Source organism: Triticum urartu, chromosome 5 (genome assembly GCF_003073215.2).
Source record: "Triticum urartu cultivar G1812 chromosome 5, Tu2.1, whole genome shotgun sequence".
NCBI classification, from domain to species: Eukaryota; Viridiplantae; Streptophyta; class Magnoliopsida; order Poales; family Poaceae; genus Triticum; species Triticum urartu.
The window spans coordinates 532,410,145-532,432,566 of record NC_053026.1 but is presented as its reverse complement, the minus strand read 5'-3'; the positions used below and the strand labels follow the sequence as shown (position 1 = coordinate 532,432,566).

Below are 22,422 nucleotides of genomic sequence, written 5' to 3'. Positions count from 1 at the left end.
AGAGAGTGGTTGAATCAACCATGACACGAAGGTCGTCGCGCAACCATCAAATGAGGAGGCAGCCAGAACCCCAAAACGAAGGCAGATCCCGAAGAAAAAAAAGGGCACGAGTTGAATGGTCACTGCAGACCAACCAACCCCATCAGTATCAAGATCACGCGGAGCAAAACATGACCTATGAGAAGACCGCAGCTCCTCACTCTATCGCCCACCGTTATGGAGACCATTTTTTATAGACACGTCAATTATCTCTTTTGTTGCTTCTCGCAAAAAACTATCTCTTCCACTGCAACACACAAACATATGAGCTATTATAATATAAAAATATATTGATTGCTGATTTCAATAAGATAATACGGATAGTCCCATACCTTGCATGTTTGTACCGGATACTATATTTGATATGGATTTGACTCCGATACGCTTTTGATACGTGGTAAGCAATCCAAAATATTTATAAAAAATATTGGAAATTAAATGAATAATATAAACCTTTTGTATTAGCGATACATTTTCTTAGCCATTATTAGCGATACAGGACGGATACTCTTGGATGTAGTACCTTTTTATACGGCCCAGCCATATTACCAAGAAGGCACCGGGTACCTGATATCCATGTCCCACAGTGTCCACAGGTAATTAGTAATAAAATTGCAAAAAAGGAAAAATTAAAAAGAATTGCAGCCCTACCCTCGAAGAGAACGCCTCCCTCCCCAGCGAACGACCAGAGAGGCCCCCTTCGCGAGCGCGACAGCTAGGGTTCCTAGCCACCGCCGGCCCGCCGCCACTACTGCCGGCCCTCCGCCGCGGGGGGCCCAGCCGGCCGAAGCCTCCGCCGCCCGCCGCCGGTACAGGAGCCGAGCAGCGCCTTCCTCCGCCGAGGAGCGCCTCCCTCCCTGGAGCAGCCGCTCCCGCCCGGAGCTACCCCGGCGACCAGTCCATAGGCAGGTAGCCACCACTCCTTCGTCCTCCCTCCTTCCTCACTCTTCCCCCATCCTCCGTCCCTCCATGAGGATTTCCTGGAGCTTGTGCCTTTTATATGGATGTAATATATATGTAAATTCCAATTCCTTCAGATTTTTAGTCAGGGGATGAACTTATAAATTGACAGTAAGATCTGATGGACTCATTCCAGAATCTGATCTAATGTTTAATCTGTTACCTGGTTACATCCACATGACTGGGAGCTATTCATTCTGTTTCCCAACTGACCGATATATGGATTTCAACTAGATTCATTTTAGGAATGTAGATACATATGTCAAAACACGATGTCATAACAACCCCCTTTTGTAAGCTGCTTATGTTCTAAGATCCTTATTTCATAGAAGAACAAGTTTATTCCCCTTTTACACCCCTCTCTCCCCATGTACCTATTGTCAATTGGAAACTTTGAACTAAGAACAAGCACTTTTCCAGGATTTAGTGCGTTGCTGTTAATAGGGAACTTTTCCTTTCAAGAGAGGAAGAAAGAAGTGATCTTATCAATAAACCTGAACCAGGGACATTAATGCACGCTGAGCTTCCTGCTCATCTTTTGTGCATCTTAACCACCCTTCATTGCTGATGAAGTTAAGAGGATCGAGAGTAAAGCAGGACGACTCTGGTTCACCAGGTGAGAGGGACCTATGCTTTTATTCTAAGTCATTTGATGGAAAGAGGCACACCACAGAACATTGCAATAATGATGTTTCATTTTCTGAGCTTGAAGGGACCTTCAGTGCGCCTGTTAGGAAGAAAAGAGGGACAAGAGCACCTCCATCTTCTAGATGTTTACGTGGTAAAAAGGATGATAATGTCATGAGCAGTGATGACGCTATCACAGAAGAAGGCCATGCTGGTAAAAGTCACTCTACTACACACATTAAGGAATCTATTGATTGGAAAACTGGTGGACTGGACTTGTGAAAAACTGGTTTCTCAGGCAGTTCTTCTGATTTTGCAGCCTCTCCTTCAAGCAGGAAGGCAGAAGAACAAAATCATGGAGAGATAGCTGTTGGAAGCTCAGCTGGTATTGAGAAATCTCCCTGTGTAGAAAATAATACTAGGAAAATCCATCAAGATGCATTTCATTTGAAACGTGATCGTGTTGTTACAGATCCCACAGCCCAGAGTGTCTCTGTAAATGAAGCACGTGAAAACTCGAGGGCATTGAAAAATACTTCTAATGTGCAAACAACTGCTGTTAAGAAGACTACTGCTGAGGATAAAACTTCTCGAGCAATCATGGATGATGTGAGTTTTTTAGTTGTTAATTTCTTCTACTCCAGAGACTGTTTGTTTCATTTGCATGTACATATTTTGTTCATGCAGAGCCTGTTCAGTGTTTAATCTTTTCTGTGGATTGTCATGTTGGTGATCATCATGTTAATTGATATATTGGCATGTCAATCCAAACATAATACATATATAATTTATGTGCCTCAACTTTTAGTTGCAAAATGAAATCTCTTAGGCATGCTTTCAATGTCTAGCAGGTTTTTAATGCAGAAATGGATTCCACGTCTTCAGATGATGAGAGTGCCGAAGAAGTTGAGGATGTAAGTTTTGAATTTTCACTTCCCATTGTATTTTTTGTATTACTTGCTCCACATTATGATGCATTTACATTACGCTGAGACATTTCTTTGTTTCTGTTATCGAGTTTGCTCTGAGGTTTGAATTGCCTGACCTCTGTAATCTGTTTAAACGACAATAGGTGAAAGTTTGTGACATATGTGGAGATGTTGGTGATGAGGTGAAGCTCGCTGTTTGCAATAGATGCAACGATGGTGCTGAGCATACGTAAGTTTTTTCTGTTCCATTTCCTTTTCCTTAGAAGTTAGAACTGGACTGATCACATTGCTTGACACCATACCATTATGGTAAGTTGCACTTCTACTGTCATGGCCTGTAGAACTGTTGGCTGTAACTCTAACAACAACTACTCTGCAACTGCAAGTAGTGCTATGCCTAAATAAGTACTAATATGCTCGTCAATTTACATGATTTTTTTTGAAACAGCTGATCCATCGAGCATTTCTTTTCCATAATATCTTTCAGAAGATGTTGTGTTCGCCTTCTTAAAGTTCGTATCTCTTTTCTTTACTACAGTTATTGTATGCGGGAGATGATGGAAAAGGTTCCGGATGGTGAGTGGTTTTGTGAAGAGTGCCAAACTGAAGTAGAATATGAAAAGGAGAAGTTAGAAAAACCTGAGGTGAGGCTTGTCACTTCAAAGGAAGAGTCTGTTCAAGGGAAAATCAGTAAACCTTTCAATGATGCAAACAGCAGAAGTCCTTGTGAGAATGGAGTGGAGGATGAAACTGTTGGCAGAAAAGAACGGAATGAAGCAAATCAAGGCATTCGTATGGTTGAAGATGCAAAGATTCCGCCTGTGGCTAAACAAAATATTCCTGAACCTGGTGGTTCATCAATGGAGTCTTACTCCAGAAAAGGAGTACCTCTGCTACGCGAGAGCTCATTCAGGTTGGATATAGAGAAAGGAAAGCAACCTACTCCCCAAGCGCCAATCTTACTGGGGTTTAATGCTAGCAAGAATCAGGCACCACCACTTACTGGTAAATTTGTTACTATGAATATTTCTAATTAAGAGACTTTACCTACAATCCTGCAATGTTCAATTTAGTTAGTAGCACTACTTCTGCAAGGGCATTCCCGCGGGACTCAATCGGAGAGAACTTTACTTATGAAGGTTTGATGCAGGTCAACTCTCCAAGTCCACTTCTTTCAACAACTCTAAGGTGCCCAAGGTGAAGCAACTAGTGAATGAAGTTCCTCAGAAGACCAAAACTTTGAAGGATCAGTTGTCCTGTAGTATGAGAAAAGAGGGGCCAACGAGCTTTTCAACTAAGTCAGCATCATTCAAAAAGCCCAAAACTTGTGAGCCAGCAAATAAGGCAAAGTCTATACCACCTGCCGAGGAGCTAAGTGTGATGAATTTACCAGTGAGCCGAAATGTAAGTAATGATAGAGGCACTTCTATATTAGGATGCCCCTCAATTACTGGACCACTGGCTTTTCCAGTTCAATCAAAAGCAGAATCTGCAGCTCAGCGCCTCACTACAGGAAACAACATGTCTGCCTCTAGCAATTCAGGCCATTTTACCCAATTTTGTGGTGTTGATAAATTAGGTTTGTCTGCAATGAAACCTCTGAGTGAGCGAAACTTGAAGGATGCCTCTGCCAAAAGGAATAAAACGTCTGAAGCTACTGAGAAAGCTACTTCCAGATCAGCAGATCAATCTGATCGCATCCTCAAATGTGGTCCTTATCATGACCCAGTGTACAGGCCTAAAGATACGTCATCTGGAAGATCTGTTCCCAGCAGTTCTACTATATCAAGTGATCCGATGGACAAATCAAGTCGAGGCTTTTCACCCCTTGATAAAACAATAGTTTCAACTGTTCCAGAGTTGGATTATATTTGGCAGTACGATATATTCCCTTCCTAGCAGTAATTAACTATTTTCTTATTTAGAATAAAAGGTTGTCACTTGTCATGCATGCTTTTAGTACCAACGAGGAATATTTAGTGCTTTTGTTGGGTGGTCCCTCATGATCATACATTTGCCATCTCATTTACATGTCATGGTTCAGTATCATCTGATTGTTAAACATGATTATCACTTAACCCACTCTGTCGCAATCATTTATTTGTTCTATAGATCGTTTCCATCACGTGCACTGAAAGTTCTGTTTTGTAGGGGTGATTTTGAGCTGTGGAGGACTGGAAGATCACCTGAGCTATGTGATGGCTTTCAAGCTCACTTGTCATGTTCTGCTTCACCAAAAGTGCTGGAAGTAGCAAAAAAATTCCCTTCCAGAGTCCAGCTTGAAGAACTGCCTCGTCGAAACTCATGGCCCACGCAGTTTCAACAAAATGGACCCACATATGAGAATATTGGTGTTTTCTTCTTTGCTAGAGATGCTCAGAGGTAAGCTCCTTGCAACTGTGCTTGTTCATATCTTCCTGCAGCTGTCCACATAGCATCTTATTCGAATTCACACATCTAACTGAAATTCTATTATTTATTTTTCTGCAGCTATGAACATCATTACAGTAAATTGGTTCAGAATATGCTAATCAATGATTTGGCACTCAGAGGAAATATCGAAACAGCTGAATTAATTATATTCCCTTCTAACATCCTATCAAAGAACTCTCAAAGTTGGAATTCTTCCACAAATTCAAGTGATATTTTATCTTGTCATAACTTCTGTGATAGTTCTTATTCTTCCTTGTTCTGTTTCAGGATGGAACATGTTTTATTTTCTATGGGGTGTGTTTAAAGTGAAAAGAGAAGATCACTGGAACCTTCCACTTGATGTACCAATAAGTAAATGTGAACCTAATTTGAATGAGGATCCCCTGACTGTGGATCCGCATACCTCTGTTTTGTCCTCTAGCCGTTCATTGTCTGAAGACCAAAATAATGCCGCTGACCCTGCCTGCTATTTGGTTAAGTCAGCTACTTCTGCAGACCATCAATGTTTGCAAACTTCGGAAGCTAATCGTCAGGGATGTTCAAATGGAGATAACTCTTCGGCCCAGGCTGTGGGCGGAAGAGATTTGGAAGATCACTGTCATGATTCAAGTATGACATGTTGTTTAACAAATAACAGGAGGGCAATAAATGATTTTTCCACTGCTCCGGCAGGAAAACAGAAGGTGGGTGCTTATAGCTTGTTCTGCTTGCTATGCCATGCTCGTTGACTGTTATATTGTTTTATCCTCTATTCTATGTTGTATTTGTTGGCTGTTTCTTTTTATGTGTGTGTGAAGGGGGGGGGGGGGGGTTGGGTTTTAGGGGGGGGGGGGGGGGGGGGGGGGGGGTATGGTATTAGAGCGGGAGTGGGAGGGGTGGTGATTCAGCGCAGCGTGGTGGAGTTCCAGGCACCCATAGGTGTGAGTGCAGGTGGGAATCGGCCCCAATCTAGGGCAGCAGGCCCAGGTGCAGCTGCGTTGGTACAGAGCCGGCGGCCAACAGCGTGCATGAGTAAGATGACCTGTGGGTCTGCTGGAGGCAACTAAGGCACATAAGTTTGTGTGGGGGAAGCACTGTGGCCAAGTGCAGTAACGAAATTGGTTCCGGAGGCTGCGATGGCGGCAGGGCAGCAAGGTCTGGAGTGGAGGTGGTTAGTGTACAGCTGCAGGCCGTGAGTGCGTATAACCAGGAGGTGTGCAGGTAACCTGGTAGGAGGTGTCACTTGGAGAGGGGAAGATTCTTGGCTGGGTTGCTGCAGGCTGGATCGAGACAAAAATAAGAAGGGACGACAAAAATAGGAAGGTGTGCTGGAGGTGGTCGGTGGTGTGTGTGCAGCCAGGAGAGGCAGCTTGAATGGTTGAGGAAAAGTACGCAGCTAGGAGTAGCTTGAACTGCAGTGAAGAAGACCAAATTTGGATCTGTTTTTGAGGAGTAAAGAAGATGGAACAGTGGGTTGCAGCCGAGGTGATAAGTTCCAAGCAGAGCATTCGAAAGAGCTCAATGGTTGCTACTATACTTGTGCTTGCTGCTCAGTGGTGTGCATCAGTTTTAAGCAATGGGGGATTACAAAGATATGGAGCGACTAATTGAGAAATTGGCTCAAGTGATTAAGGTGAAGAACAAGGGCAAACTAATTTTTATGAGAAAAGATTCAGAGGAAAATTTGGAAGTATTAGCCAAAGAGTTAGAAAAATTGAGATAAATAAAGAGTGCAGAAATTCCAAAACAAAGTGAAAAACAACCTTGACAATCTTGTTAATCTTGTTCAAATTGAAGAAGGTAACTCGAATAAGGTTCCGACTTCAACTGATGTCTCTTGCTCAAATTGGATGCTGGATTCAGGAGCATCGTCACATCTCATGGGTAGATGGAGCGAGTTTCCATCATATGCTACACATCCATCCTGCATGAAGAGACCATCTAAACCACCAATGGAACTTATCAACATGTCAAAGGAGTTGGCATGGTGAAATGCACTCCTATTATGTGGTCTTTGGTTTTGTATGTTCCATCATTTCCGGTTAGTTTGGTGTCTATGAGCTCCTTGGTTGACGATATTGATTGTTGATTAATTGCTGATTGAATGCATTAATTACTAACTAAGCGGTTGTGTAATTGAGGAGAGGAAGATTGGAAGGAACATTTGTGAGCATGGATGTGGCTTCGGGAAGTCTTGAGCCGTTCCATGGAGAAAAAGGATCTCAACTCTTAATAAAGGTGATGCTATTGGGGGGGGGGTGGGGTGGGGCGTATACCATTGTGGACAAAGGAAGACAGACCATCGAGAGTTATTGTTGGTACTACTCTATGTCTTATGAGTGAAGAAAGATGGAGAAAGCCAAATAAGGAGGAAACTTTGAGGGTGTATACGAGACAACCTATGGGTGAAGAGAGGTGGAGAAGCCAGATTGCCTAGAGGAAAGAGCCAAGAGTTGGAGGGTAGGAAAACCTCCTGAAAGGTAGACTTTTGAGCATGATAGTGCAAACTATGTGCCATATGACTCTCACCTGAGTATATACAGTCAATGGTAATCCCAACTGATTGTAGAGGAGCGAAGCAAGCTCCTGGCATGAAGCATTGCTGGAGGAGATGACAACCATTGAGAACAGTAGAAGAGTTAAGGCATGGGAGCCTACAACACTTCCAAAAGGCAAGAAGGCAGTTAAGTGCAAATGGGTCTACACTGTGAAGCAAGACCAACCCACATGGATCCGGAGGTACAAAAGACCCAAAGTGGTCAGACCCTACCCCGCTTCCTGCGCAAGCGGGAGCTACATGCACCGGGCTGCCCTTTTTTGCAGCAGACCTATGGAACTGACTATGATGATACCTTTGCACCCGTGGCAAAGATGAGTACCGTGGGAACTTTGATATCATATGCAATGCTAGTGGGACGTGAAACATGCATTCTTTTCATGAGAAAGTGAAATTCCATCTGACTTTGTGCGCAGGAGTTCCAATTAATACATAGAGAGAGCTACTAGCGGCTAGTAGGTTGGCTCATTTGTTTGTGCCACTCGAGACCTTGCATATCCTACGTAGTGAGTGTGGTTAGTCGCTGCATGCATGACCCAAGAAGCGGGCACTTAGGGGCAACACGGATATTTTGCGCTATTCCCTGCGCAAGCGAGAGCTACATGCACCGGGCTGCCCTTTTTTGCAGCAGACCTATGGAACTGACTATGATGATACCTTTGCACTCGTGGCAAAGATGAGTACCGTGGGAACTTTGATATCATATGCAATGCTAGTGGGACGTGAAACATGCATTCTTTTCATGAGAAAGTGAAATTCCATCTGACTTTGTGCGCAGGAGTTTCAATTAATACATAGAGAGAGCTACTAGCGGCTAGTAGGTCGGCTCATTTGTTTGTGCCACTCGAGACCTTGCATATCCTACGTAGTGAGTGTGGTTAGTCGCTGCATGCATGACCCAAGAAGCGGGCACTTAGGGGCAACACGGATATTTTGCGCTATCTAAAAGGGTGTCCTAGAAGAGGTCTATGGTTTAAGGCCAATGTGCACTTAAATGTAGAGAGCTACTTGATGTCAGTTGGGCTAGTTGCCTTGATGATAGAAGGTCAACAATTGGCTTATGTATCTTTGATGGAGGAGACCTAATATCCTTGAGGAGCAAGAAGTAGCCGGTGGTTTCTTTATCTACAAGAAGTAGAATATAGAGCAATGTCGGTTTGTTTGAGTGAGATGCTATGTGTCGACATTAAGTCAAATTTCAAGGCCAGGTCCTATGAAAATTGGACCCGTCGGGTTCAGGTATGGCCCAAGGAACCCAATTGATCATCAACTATGGGGGTAAGACTCGGGAGTTTCCAAGTTCCGATGGCATACGTTGGGAAGGGACCGATGGGTTATACACTTGCTTGGTCCTAACTCCCATACCTATACACTCGATGCACTAAGGTAGCAAGGAACACATTGAGAGGACACACAATCTAGAGCCTTTGCACCATGTGGATCGTTCACACTTTTGTCTAAATCTGCTTATATCTCGTTGAGTTCTTCTAACTTGCCGAGTACCCTCCTTTTTTGTAACCAATCTTCGTATTTCTCCACACACATATAAAAGAGAACAAGTCAGGAAATAGGGCAATTACCCACGTTGGGTGCCTGAACCTGGTATTTGTCCCCATTTCATCTATGTTCTAAATCTCTTGGTGACTTGAAGTGATGTTTCCACGACTACCAATTCACGTGCTAGCTCTTGTACCATTGTTAGGACCCTATGAAAAATCCCATGACAGCTCCTGCCAATTGTGGCGGTTTCACGACATCAAATTGGATATATGTCCATTTCTTCATCCTCTGCACCCGCTTCTCTAGACGAGATGGAAAATTTGATGTATGGCTCGAGCTACCTATGGGATACAAAGGTGAGACTTATTTTGGCATCCTAGGGTATGTAGTGGAGGCTATTATGATAACCAAGGCTACACCAACGAAGTTCTCTAGTCCTAGTGACATCTCCTTCCCTAAGTATGCTATCGCCTATAGCCTACCTGGGTATCAACCGATCTTTTCCCATGGTTTGGGTTGGCCGGAGGACTCACCCACTACTTGCCTGACCTACAACTTATGGCATACTACGACTACTTTAATTAGGATTCTCTAAAATCGATGAGTTCAACCGGGTGTTGGAAGCAGTTCGAGGCAAGTAGAGAGACATGTCATCGCAGCAGCAACATCAACCCGGAAGTGTAACTTCATAGATAACCACACGGGAGTTGGAGACGCGTCCCCATCATCAACCAATGGCTATAAGAATGACCCACTTGGGTGGGAGAACCCAGGAGTAAGCACTACAAGTTAGGCATGAGGACATCAGGTTGTGGACGCCCTTTCGCGGAGGAACCGGAGGTTGGTCCCTCGCATCCTAGAGAAGAAGCACAATGTGAGTTTGGTAAACAAGGTTAATAATTTTCGCTCAATGATCAATGATGAATATGAGTAAGATCTTTTGGCCGACTAGGAGGTTGAGTTTGTTGAAGCACATGCTCGAGGGGATCCGCCCGCATGATTCGAGGATAGATACTATCCTCTGTTGTCCCCGACTCCTAGGAGGGCCCCAAGGTGCGCATCATGAGAAAAGACCCTGAATAGTGGAGAAGATGAAAGAATGGTGGGCGACTGCTATGCCATGCCAGAACATTGTGGGGGTAGACAACTCACTGAACCATTAACATGGACGACTACCATCAGGGGCCTAGAAGCAACAAGAGAAGTGAACTAATTAGGTGCGCTCGGAGAATGAATCCGCTGAATCCTTCAGATGAAGGCCGCAACCACCATGGGGGATCCCGCTCTCCCCGTTGTCACAATCGGCGTAGGACGAGCAAAATATTGAAGCCAAGCGTTTTCATGAAGTAAGATGTAGAAGTCACAACAGATGTCGAGAGCGCTCAAGGGGGAGTACGCTTCTTCTGACCACGATGTTGAGGCCATGGTCAGAGGTTGTTGTGCCCTAGCACCGCAGTTATGGCAAGCTCACATTCCAAAGATGATGGCCGAGACCTTTGCATCTTACGATGGATCTACTGACCCATTGGAGTATGTGGAGATCAAGGTCTCGAAGGACAACTAGGAAAGCCTTGAGCCAACATTACCTCGCGGAGAAGCTCACAGACCTTCCAAGGTGGGGGCCTGGGAGGCTTGGTGATCACCCTTCAAGGTTTCTACTTGCGCAAGAGCCGCACACGCTATCTGATGGCAAATGATTACTAGTTGACCCATTGCAGGTAGCCAGTTTGGCCCTAAGCTCTACGACCACCTAAGTCTACCTGTTGTGCTCCTCTTGGACGCGGGAAACAACATGTTGCAACTCCTTTTCGTGAGCTATGGCGGACTCAAGTTCCATCTGAGACGCGGTTAAGGGTGTGAGCTGTTGTTGGTGACAACATGATAAAAAGAACCGTGCAATAAATAAAGAAATAGATGAGTCATGCAATGAAGCAAGGAGCAACATACCTGGATGTTGTTTGAGGTGGTAACCATCGAGATTTCTTCATTGGAGGCCCTGCCCTCCCAGCGACCTCTGAATTGGAAGGGAGATTTGTGGCGATGATGAGCTCTCAAGCCCGTCGGAGCGGCCCTATAAGGATCATGAAGAGGGGAATTTGGAATAGTGGGGTTGAAGGAATGGAAATCTTGGTTGAGCATTCCTGTTGGCGCTTCATCATTTCTGCCCCGTGCGAGGCAGGGAAGGCTAACCTCTTTCCAGTTGCCCGACCATCTTGAGCCAGCACAGAGCTAGCACATGTTTAAGGATCTAATCACAATTTTTTGGGAAGGAGCAACCTTTATCAGCAACCAAAATTGACCAAGTATATGTGACTCTAAACGAGCAACAAAGATGATTCTCGGCAGTCGAAGACCACAAAAACCTGCAAGTATGTACATTGATCTTGCTTGCGGACTGGGCTCTTTTACGGCTTCTGATGGGAGGTTTGTTGACAGCAAGTAAAATTACTCAAGGCCTTGCGCTATGAAGGCCGTATAATTGGGCCCCTCTGGGCCAAGGTACAGCCCCGGGAACCCAATCGATCATTGCTGACCAAGGGGTTAAGCTTACCATACTATATGGTGTTCATCATTGTTCTACCTTGGTGACCTGATGAGACGCTCCCACGATACAAATTCACATATTCACATACTAGCTCTTTTACCACTGTTAGGACCCAACGAAAATCCCTCTACAATGTGGATCAAAGCCCTCCTATCGGAGTCAAGTCTACTAAGGAGAGGGCCATTGAAGCTCTGCTCTGTGTGATACAGGTCAACAATCAACATTACAAATAATCAAGTTCGGCATGACCGAACGATGCATGGAGATATATCGGCTTTTCATCAAAGAGAGGCCTGATGAGGGGATGGACACTGAAGCTAAGCCATGTTACTCTTGCAGAACAAATAGCTGATTGTCTAAAAAGGGGTTAGGGATCAAGGAGTCTTTGTCAGCATGTGACAAGATGGGGATGATAGATATCTATGGCCCATCTTGAGGGGGAGTGTCGGCTGTTTTGGGCTGTGTGTACACTAGTATGTATAGCAGAGAGAAGAATAGAGAATAGAGAGAATTCCATAATTTTCCTCACAGTGATCCATAATTTTTATTATTTGTGTTGTTCTCATTTCTCTTGGGCTTTCTTCTTGATGCATTTGATTCAGTAATTTAACAACTGTGGACAGACTATCAATGCGTGCCTGCCTGTGTTTTTGTTCTTCTAAACCCTGAATTTATGCTCTTTAGTTTGCACAGTTATTCAGATGGTTGCTCTTCTCAATGTCTAAATTTATGTGCTGTAGTTTGCACAATATTCAGATGGTTGCTCTTCTTGATATCTAAATTTATCAATTAGCTGTAACTGTGCAGATAATTGTATATCCAGACTCTCAAAAGAAAATGTGCGATGGTGGCAATGTTGTCGAACCCATTTTTGATGTAAATACGATGCCAGTTACTTGCTCTATCTCATCAATCCACAAACAAGGTAATGCATTATTTCTCCATCTCAGCTGGGGTCTGTTATTTATGAACGTTACCTTGTCTTAGCTTCAGTCCAAATTATTTTGGTAATGAACCAAGTAGTCTGATTTTTCTTGTTAACGAACCAGATAATCAGAACAGAGCCATCAACCTTAACAATGCAGAGAGCCTGATGGATGTAGATCATGCAAATAATATTGAACTGAACTCAGATACAGTGGATCTTGTTTCACATGCATCACGTAGTGCACAAAAAAGAAATGTGGATATGGCAAACTGGACTGACGGAGCCAATGGATCAGTAGACAAGAAAATTAAATTGGATAATGTATCGTCCACTGTGGAGTCTAGTTTAAGTGGGAAGGTCAGAGATGGAAGGTTATCATCCAAGGTACACCCTCTAGCAGCTTTACCTGTTCATGATTGCACTGACAATAAGACCATGGCAGGAATCTCGAAGAGTAATGGAAAGTGCACATTTCCACTAGATCTAAACGTGGTGGATGATGCAGATATAGACATGGTGGATGATGCAGCGACTGGAAATAGCATAACCGGTCTGTCTGAAGATTTACCTGAACAGAACACACAAGATCTTAAGCCAGCACCGGGGGACAACATATCTTCTAGAAAGCCCATGGTTGAAGAAAAGTTGAATAAAGGAGATACACAGCCTACTGATATGTCAGGCGCGCTCTCCCTCTCCCTCGCATTTCCAGCATCAAAGGAACAATAGGCTGGTAAAATGCAACCGGAATCGCAAAGAAGCCTGAGATGAGCAGTAGGAATAAACCGTCTTCGATTATCCAGTGATGATGGCTCCTTGCGTTTGCATTCCTGATGTCTTGCGTGATGCATCTTTGTAGCATCAACCCACTGCACAAGGAGTCTGCTGAAGACACAACTATCTTGTCAATGTGCAAACAGATGGCATCTTTTAGAGTGCATTTTGACGACTTTACATGCTCCTGGCGTCACACCCATCTTGAGTATTGAATTGCGAAGAACTTGAGAATGTGGATCATGGCTTGTTTTGGTAAAGAAAAAAAAAATATCCAGCTGCTCTTTCAAGCATCGGTAGAGATTTGAGCAGAGCTTTAGACTCTGCATTTTAAGTATCATCCAGTCTCTGCATTTTAAATAAATCTCATGTCAGATTTTGTCTTTACCTTTCAACAGTGCGATATATTGTGGGGGAATGGTGGTGTATACGCCTAAAATTGGCACATATATGTTACCTTTCCTGTTGCCTTAAAATTATCTCTGGGATATCTTAATATACTGATGAAATCACTAGTTGAGGGATACCCATTGCAAAAGATTACTCCCAAACTCCTTGTGGTGAGAAGTGGTGCAGCGGGGAGCGACTACAATAGAAAAACAGGTTGTGGTGCAAAAATAGAAAAACGAATCTGGGCCACCGGATCCATTGTAGATGGTACAGATTCAAGTGGAGGGATTCCATGCCACTTAATGTGTATTTTATGAAAACCCCCCTACTAGTAGTTGGATGTCAAATAGACTTTTGCACTAACCACCTCCATTTTCCGTGTCATGTCTCCAGTGTTCATTCCTGCTCTCTCCCTCTGGGCATACGTATTGGATGTCAAAGATATTTGAGTAAATGACAAAGTTAAACCAGCCGGGCAAACTGGAGTATCACAGCTCACAGGCACTAATATGTGAGTACGTTTAAGCTGAAGCATCTCAGGAACAGAAAATTGGGTATACGTTAAAATGGACCATTCTAGGCACATAAGCATCCACGGCACATTTTTTAGTACTCCCTCTGTAAACTAATATAAGAGCGTTTAGAACACTACTTTAGTACATGTCAAACTGAGCTATCAATAACCTGACAAGATCAACAAGAATTACTAGCGAAAATTGCTTCAACTTTCGTACATGGCGGGCTATGCTAAGTCTGAAGGACTATGATAATCATCATTGAGCAAGCATTGCCATTAAGAACTAGATCGACGTTGCTATCTTGATGGCACACAATAGTTGCCTCTAGATGAAGTGCTTCTTGTTCATCGAGCTTCTTGTTCTGGGAGAGATCATACATAACAAGTACAATTCAGTTAGTGCAAGTCCATGTATGTGTCATACATTCACTTTAAAACTTTGTAATCATGAGCTGAGCAAATAAATATGCATCAACAAGACCACCTGACGGCGTGTTGCACATACCACACAGAACGAAAAATAGAGAAGAAATCACATTCATCACAAAAGACAACCTAAAGTACGTTTCTATACTGCAATTGGCAGACAAGCCAAATGTTTTGAGGATAATCCTAACTTACTAATAATGAAAAATTTATATAAATAATACTTGTACAGGAAAAACCACTCTAGTGCATTCTAGAGATTCGCAACAACTGGCTGAATCAGGGAATGCAGTTATTTACATAATTATCCTATTAGAAATCCATCCTTTATAAAACTTGGCATTTTCAAATAGTATCGTATGTACAAATAAAAAAATATATCGTATGATAAAATGATGTGTCAAACCCTCGAAGCCATTGACATTTTAATCACTCAAAACTGGTTATGAGTTTGACAAGAACAATTTTAGCAGAGCGACTCCCTAATATAACCAGCGAACCATGTACCTAGTATAAGAATAGACATATAAAAATCTCTATTCTTGACATTGTGAAGCATGAACAAATCTGTACGCCTCACAGTCATTTCTACACTTACCATAACATCATCACTATAGGCACGGCCTACAACAACAGTTCTTCTATAGTTTCGCCAAGAAAAGGAATAGTACTTATCCGGTTTGCAACTTGTGCATCAGAATACTCGTGGTCAACAATTGGTTAGGAGCTATAGAATCTATGATGATCAATCAGTCTTAGTGAAAACCGACATTGAAGACTAACAACAATAACTCAATTGTCACGGCTCATGGAGGCCGAGATCGTCTATCTTTCAAACAACAAGCAAGAACCTTGGCTTTCTGGTGACTCACAGCTCATAATAAGGTCTCAAAGCCGCAGGAAAATGTGAAATCCAGGTCCAAGTACAACTGATGATTTTCTATATCAGTTGGGTTTTTGGGATTATTGTGTGCACTGGTATATACAAATAAATCTCCAAACAAAAACTCTGTTTGACCACAATGAATGCAACGAATGCATATGGGAAATAAAATGGAACAACCACATAAACTAATATTTTCAGTAAAATGTCCTAAACTTCAAATCGAAGATTATCATCAACCTACCAACTTGGTTCTCCAGAGTACTTAATAGTGAAACAGAAGAAGCAAAATAGACTTTCAAACCACCACAAACAGTAGCAATACATAATGAAATGAAGTTACTAATATGCATCATTCACACATGAGCAGGTTTGACATGAACAAGTACAAGAAAATAGAACTGTAGGGATGCGGCAAAAATCAACTAGCTAATAAAATTAAGATCGAGCACAAATGTACTAGCTAAATCAAGTTAGCATCTATTTACCAGAGAAATTAACCATCGTGTTGACACCTTGTAGATTTGCACCACGTCACACAGGTCGGTTCGGAAGGAGCCGAGGAGCCCACCACCTATGGCAACAGTCTGTGTGTCAGAATATATACTAGGACACTTCCTATTGTTGACTCTTAGTATTCGATGCACAAATTGTTGACCCTCAATATCACCATCTTTGGGAATCATAATTCATATATTCTAGGACACTTCTTATTCTCTGTTAAACTGGAGCAATTTCAACGATGAATCATATATACGTGAATCAGGATTTTGATATGCTGATAATTATACAAATTTCATTTTACTTTTTGCCTAGCAGAATCAATTTACTTTCTTTCCAAGTTTTCATGCTATTGACTTTGGCTGTGTTCGGCAACCCTCTGCTCCTTCGCTACGGAGCAGAGCGCGCGGAGCACCCTGCTAGCAGCTCGCCGAAATATAGCTGCATCCCGCTCCGCTCCACAGCGGAGTTGCAGAGCGGAGGGATCCTGAACAGCTCCTTTGAATACGGAACTGCGAGTATTAATCTTTTTTGTGAATTATATGCTAAACTGCAAGACGCTGAAATTAGCTGACTGCATTCAATCTTCCAACTTGATTCTCCAGATTACTTATGAGTGAAACAAAACTTCCAAATTCGAGTACCAAAACGCTAGTACAGTAGCAATACACCATCAAATCGAAGTTATTGTGCATCATTCACTGAGAAGATTTGACATGAACAAAAAATAGAACTAGAGAGATGCAGCATAAATCTACTTGATAGTAAAATTGGGATGTAGCACAAATTCACTAGCAAATAAAAGTTAGCATCTATTTACCAGGAAAATGAACCACCTCGTCGCACGGGCTGGAGGGGAAGGAGCCGAGGAGACCACCACTGGCTTGCCGCCGACGAGGGGGAGGAGGGCGCTAGCTGTTACTTGAGAGAGGAGGCGACGAACCCACCGATGTTGGAAGCTTCAGAAGGGAATCTGCGACGGAAGCTGTGGGGCGGAGGTTAGTTGGTGATGATCTCCGATCTGGTCCGCCTCAAACTGAGCCGCCAGCCACAAAACGGCAAGGAGCCATCAGGAGAAGGAGCATCACCTCTACCAGGAGTGCTCACCCAACTTGGAGTAGGGATCTGCGCGGCGGCGGCCGCCGCCGCCGCCCTCGGAGAAGATTTGGTTCGTGCGCTGCCTCCACAGGATTTGGGTCAACGAGGAGGGGCATCGGGACGAAATTAGCTATCAGGGAGGGACTTTTTTGCAAATTTCACGCACAGACCTCCCCACCCGAATCTGAGCCATCAATCTCCCATCCAATAGAATAGATCAGTTTTTTCTATTTTTGCACCACAACCTGCTTTTCTATTGTAGTCGCTCCCGGTGCAGCGCGTGTGTGCCATTTGTCATCCTGAGAGTTTTGGTGGGTTTTTCCTATGCAGGCCACCGGCGGACAAGTAGGGTTGATTTGATGGCGGGCTACTCTGGTGGGCCTCATCAGTTAGCCGTGAGAAGCTCACTGTGGGCAACCATGTAGCTGGTTTAAAAAACATATATGTTGTACCTTCTCCATTCTGGTGAATAAAAAACCACCGCTAAAAAGGTAAATTTAAAATAGCAAATTAACAAAATTATATATTGATCTGAAAAAACTAAATTATATCTTATCTTAAAAACACCAAATTATATCTTTGTCTGAATATCATATTCCTAAAATTTGATCAAATACATATACCAATGTATGCTACATCAAATACATATACTACGAGTGTACTACTGCCTCCGTCCGAAAATACTTGTTGGAGAAATGGATATATGTCGGAGAAATGGACGTGTTTTAGATACATCCATTTTTATCCATTTCTCCGACAAGTAACAATCTAATTAAACTAGTTTGGAGTTGTAAATGATGGTATATGTTAGAAAAATATACTGATATATACCACACCACTTAGAGATATTTCATTATGAATATGTTGTGGAGTAGATTGATCAAGACGTGGAGGTAATGAAGAAAACAAAAGGGATGGCTTAGGATTGGATGGTTGTAGCTGTTAGTTGTATGGGTACACTAAGTACAATAAAATGATATGTAAACCGTTGTTTCATAAAAGAACTCACTAAAATTTAGTGCTACTTGTGTACAAATTATGGCCCTCATTACAATGCATGAGCAATTACCCATTATTCCATAGGAATATGTCTTTGCATAAACAAAAATGGGCTGGTTTAGGATTAGATGGTTTAGTTGTTAATTGCACGGGTTCACTATTTAATCCCTGGCTACTTTTTTAAGAACTCGTTATGTAGTTTTAGTACTCCCTCCGTTTCATAACGTAATACGTATAGATATTTTAAAAGGTCAAACTTTGTAAATTTTGATCAAGTTTCCAGGGAAAACAATTTATATCTACAACACCAAATATATAAAATATGAAACTATGTCTTATGATGAATCTAATGATATATGTTTGACATTCTAGATGTAAATATTTTTCTCCACAAACTTGGTCAAAGTTGATGAGCTTTGACTTCTCAAAAAATTTATATGCATTATATTATGAAATGGAGGGAGTATCAACCGATTGAGGCGGTGATATGGAAATGTCGGCGTCGATTTTATGTATGTATCCATTTAGTTAGGCATTTATTTAGTACTCCCTTTGACCCAAATTACAAAATCAGTCACCTGACCCCTAGCCACCTCCATTTTTTTCTACTCTCTCTATTCACTTTTGTAAGACGTTTAAGACAACTCAAATTGAACTGTTTGGGTGTTGTCTTAAATCTCTAAAACGTCTTATAGAAGTGAACGGAGGGAGTACAAAAACACGTTATAAAATTCTAGTTCATGTCAATATAATGCTCATTTATGCCTGAAAAAGCGTTCACATCCTTTTTAAATCTTCAAGAGATAAAATGTTCCATATGACTAAAGACAGCTGATGAATAATTCCATGCACAAACACAAACCAAAACCAGACTTAGCAACATGGCCAACTTAATTACATACTACAATTCAGACACAACTAAAACTCAAGTATGGCATATATATACAAGCAGTGCAGTGTCAAAAACATTTTACATTTTAGAACGGAGGGAGTAAATAAGTACTCCCACCATTTTCTAAATATAAGCTTTTTTTAGATATTTCAATACGGACTACATATGGATGCATATAGTGTTAGGATGATCTCCACCGTGTGGGCCCAATGGCCCACCGGGCCCTTAGATCCGCGCCCTGATCGGGGGCGCTCGACCCATTATGGGTGACGGGCCCCTGTCACCTGCACTATATAAAGAGGTGGGGTCGGCGGCTAGCATCATGAGGTTCGCCGCCGCCACTATTCCCCACTCCTAACCCTAGTCCGATCCAGAGGGTGGCGCTGAAGCGACGGAAAGCTCCACCGCCGCCACTCACACACACACACACGCCCACACCACTGCCATCCACCATGGCCGGCACCGGGAGTTCCTCGATATGAAGGAAGTGAAGGTATCTTGTACTCCTCATCCCATCTACCCTTAAGGATCTAGCCTAGATGATCCTACAGAGTTTAACAATGGTATCAGATTCGAACTAGGCTAAGTTCCGGGTAGAAAAGAATCATAGAGAAAGAAAAATTCCCCTCCCACAAGAACCCTAAAGTTACAGGGCAAAGAAATCACCGGAGAGGGCCTCGTGCTCGCCGGCAAAGTGCGCCGCCACAAGGCCGCGCCTGTTCCTCTCGATCCGGACGGGCATCGGCATGCCGAGCCGTCCGGAAGAAGAACCAACCCCATACAAGGCAAAGAGCACCACCACCAAGTCGTTTGACGGCGGCGCGTTCACCCTCGAGGTGCTCGCGCACGCCGGCAAAGGGGTCAGCGGGGGCGCTGCGTTTGAAGGTCGCCCGGATCTCTCTCTCTCTCTCTCTCTCTGTTGTTGGAGGTGGAGAAAGAAGCAGGAGGGGAAAGGGAAAAGAGAGGGCGGCCCGCACGGCACGGTGGCGACGCCGTCGCCGGCGGCCGGCGGGGCTCCAACCCGCTGCTCCTCAACCACATCGATCTCTATCTCTCTCTCTGCAGAGAAGGATGCAGAGCAAGGAGGGAGAAAAAGGAAGGGAAAGAGGGGGTGGCCTCGAGCCCCAGCCGCAGCACAGAGAGGTAGCTGGGCCGCGTCAGGCCGCAGCGGCACGCTGGGCCGGATCCGCAGCCACGCGCTGGGCCGGACCCATCAGCGGTGCGCGCTGGGCCAAGGCCACGTTGAGGTGCTGTTTTTTTCTGTTCAGTGTTTGGGCACACAGCTTATTTTCTATTCAAAATAAAAAATTTGTCTAGAAAATGGAAAAGTAAAAGAAAAGTTTCTGAAAAAGAAAAAAGTTCATGGTTTTTTTTTCATGTTTTCCACTGCAAATAAAAATAAAAGTGCTCTTTTAAAAGTGAATAGAGCTAAAGTAAAAGATTAAATTGTTGCTTCTCTAATGCTTTTTTGAACTAACCGGTTAAAATTGCTTAGAGAGTAAAAGAGTACAGAATTATTTCTGTATAGAATATTGAAAAGTTTCCGCTGCAAAGTAAAAGTTTTATCCTCCAATTAAATTGGAACCAACGGGAAAATTTAATTGGAAGAACTGTTCTTAGCAATGTTTTTTTCCCTGTGGGTGAAATCAGATTCACATAGTTTCCTCTATGACAAAAGTAAGATATTTGTTTTAAAGTTAAAATATAGTATTGTTATTTTCTGACCAACGTTGATGATAACAGTCCTATAATTCTATGAGTTTTATGATCAAAGCTTAAATCTCTGATAAATTTTGTATCAAAGTGATCAATTTTCAGAGAACAGTTAAAGATGAAGAAATGCTCTTGAACTAAAGAAATGTATATTTCTTGTTACCGCTGTGAAAGGATCGATATGGTTGACTAGAGGGGGGTGAATAGGTAACTATCAATTTTTAACTTTTCTTAATCAAATTAAACTTTGCATCGAAGTAGGTTGTCTAGATGTGCAACTAGGTGAGCAACCTATATGATGCAATACCAACAAGCAAACAAGCAAGCAAGAGAAGTAACACTAAAGAGCTTGCACTAGTAAAGGTAAGAGATAACCAAGAGTGGATCCGGTGAAGACGAGGATGTGTTACCGAAGTTCCTTCCCTTTGAAGGGAAGTACGTCTCCGTTGGAGCGGTGTGGAGGCACGATGCTCCCCAAGAAGCCACTAGGGCCACCGTATTCTCCTCACGCCCTCACACAATGCGAGATGCCGTGATTCCACTATTGGTGCCCTTGAAGGCGGCGACCGAACCTTTACAAACAAGGTTGGGGCAATCTCCACAACTTAATCGGAGGCTCCCAACAAAACCACGAAGCTTCACCACAATGGACTATGGCTCCGTGGTGACCTCAACCGTCTAGGGTGCTCAAACACCCAAGAGTAACAAGATCCGCTAGGGATGAGTGGGGGAATCGAAAATCCCTTGGTGGAAGTGTAGATCGGGGCCTTCTCAACCACTCCCGAGCAAATCAATAAGTTTGATTGGCTAGAGAGATAGATCAGGCGAAAATGGAGCTTGGAGCATTTAATGGAGCTTGAGCAATAAATGGAGCTTGGGGGAGGAAGAGGTGGGTCAAAGAGAAGAAGGGGACTCCCTTTTATAGTGGGGGTAACAATCCAACCGTTGCCCCCCACCAACCAGCCCCGCACAGGGCGGTACTACCGCTGAGGGGGCGGTACTACCGCCAGGACAGCGGTACTGCCGCGCCAGCCAGCGGCACTGCCGCGCAGAGGAGACTAGGGGGAATAGGACCCAAACGCGGTACTACCATGGTGGTAGGGGCGGTACTACCGCTCCTGGAACGGTACTACCGCCTCTACAACCGCAACTAGTGCCGCAAAACCCGACACGAGAAAAAGACCCCTCGAGTCGAGGCGGTACGAGCCACACAGCCCAGCGGTACTACGGCAGCGGGGTCACGGGCGGTACTACCGCCGTGGAGCGGTACTGCCGCTTATGACCCTTCGGTCGTACTACCGCTGGCAGTGCGGTACTACCGCTGGGGCACATAAGAGAGAGAGAGAGAATCTCTCCAAAGATGCTGAGGACGAGGCGGAGGTGCCAGGCACCCCAGCGGTACTACTGCTGTGGAGCCACGGGCGGTACTACCGCTGTGGAGCGGTACTGCCGCTTGTGGCTCCTCAGCGGTACTACCGCTTGGTTGCGCGGTACTACCGCTTGGACCCAGACAGGACAAGGAAGAGAGGAGAGAACTCTACAATGGAATGGAAAAGCTCGGAGGGTGAGAAGCTGATGTGTACGTGATGATTCCACCCATGCAATACCCCAGCGGACCCCCTCTTGATAGTACGGTGCCCTCTACGCAACTAGTCCACCGAGAAAGAAACAAAAGAGCTACACCGTCTTGAAATACACTCCGAGGGGAAGAAAACGTCTCGTGCCAGGGGAG

General features: G+C 43.8%; 1 protein-coding gene and 1 long non-coding RNA gene across 7 annotated transcripts; one reads left to right on the top strand and one right to left on the bottom strand.

Moving 5' to 3' along the window:
• Positions 1–675: 675 nt before the first annotated feature.
• LOC125510424 lies at positions 676–13,727 on the top strand. 6 transcript variants are annotated; one of them, XM_048675599.1, is made up of 15 exons: positions 676–948; positions 1,420–1,615; positions 1,712–1,840; positions 1,946–2,011; positions 2,099–2,235; positions 2,475–2,540; positions 2,699–2,784; positions 3,094–3,560; positions 3,706–4,432; positions 4,707–4,937; positions 5,046–5,170; positions 5,256–5,671; positions 12,377–12,494; positions 12,619–12,854; positions 12,940–13,727. In XM_048675599.1, the coding sequence occupies exons 2-15, from the start codon at positions 1,567–1,569 to the stop codon at positions 12,976–12,978; spliced, it is 2,892 nt and encodes a 963-aa protein (XP_048531556.1). In that variant the 5' UTR covers positions 676–948; positions 1,420–1,566; the 3' UTR covers positions 12,979–13,727. The 6 variants fall into 6 exon arrangements, with proteins under 6 accessions (XP_048531556.1, XP_048531557.1, XP_048531554.1 ...); XM_048675600.1 differs by having other exon boundaries at positions 12,619–12,881; positions 13,003–13,155; XM_048675597.1 differs by having other exon boundaries at positions 1,503–1,615; positions 12,619–13,727.
• Positions 13,728–14,200: 473 nt separating this feature from the next.
• LOC125510425 lies at positions 14,201–17,235 on the bottom strand. Its single transcript, XR_007284618.1, has 4 exons — positions 17,077–17,235; positions 16,809–16,973; positions 15,976–16,061; positions 14,201–14,540 (listed from the first exon to the last, which is right to left on the bottom strand). It is a non-coding gene; the product is annotated as an uncharacterized LOC125510425 (long non-coding RNA).
• Positions 17,236–22,422: the final 5,187 nt, after the last annotated feature.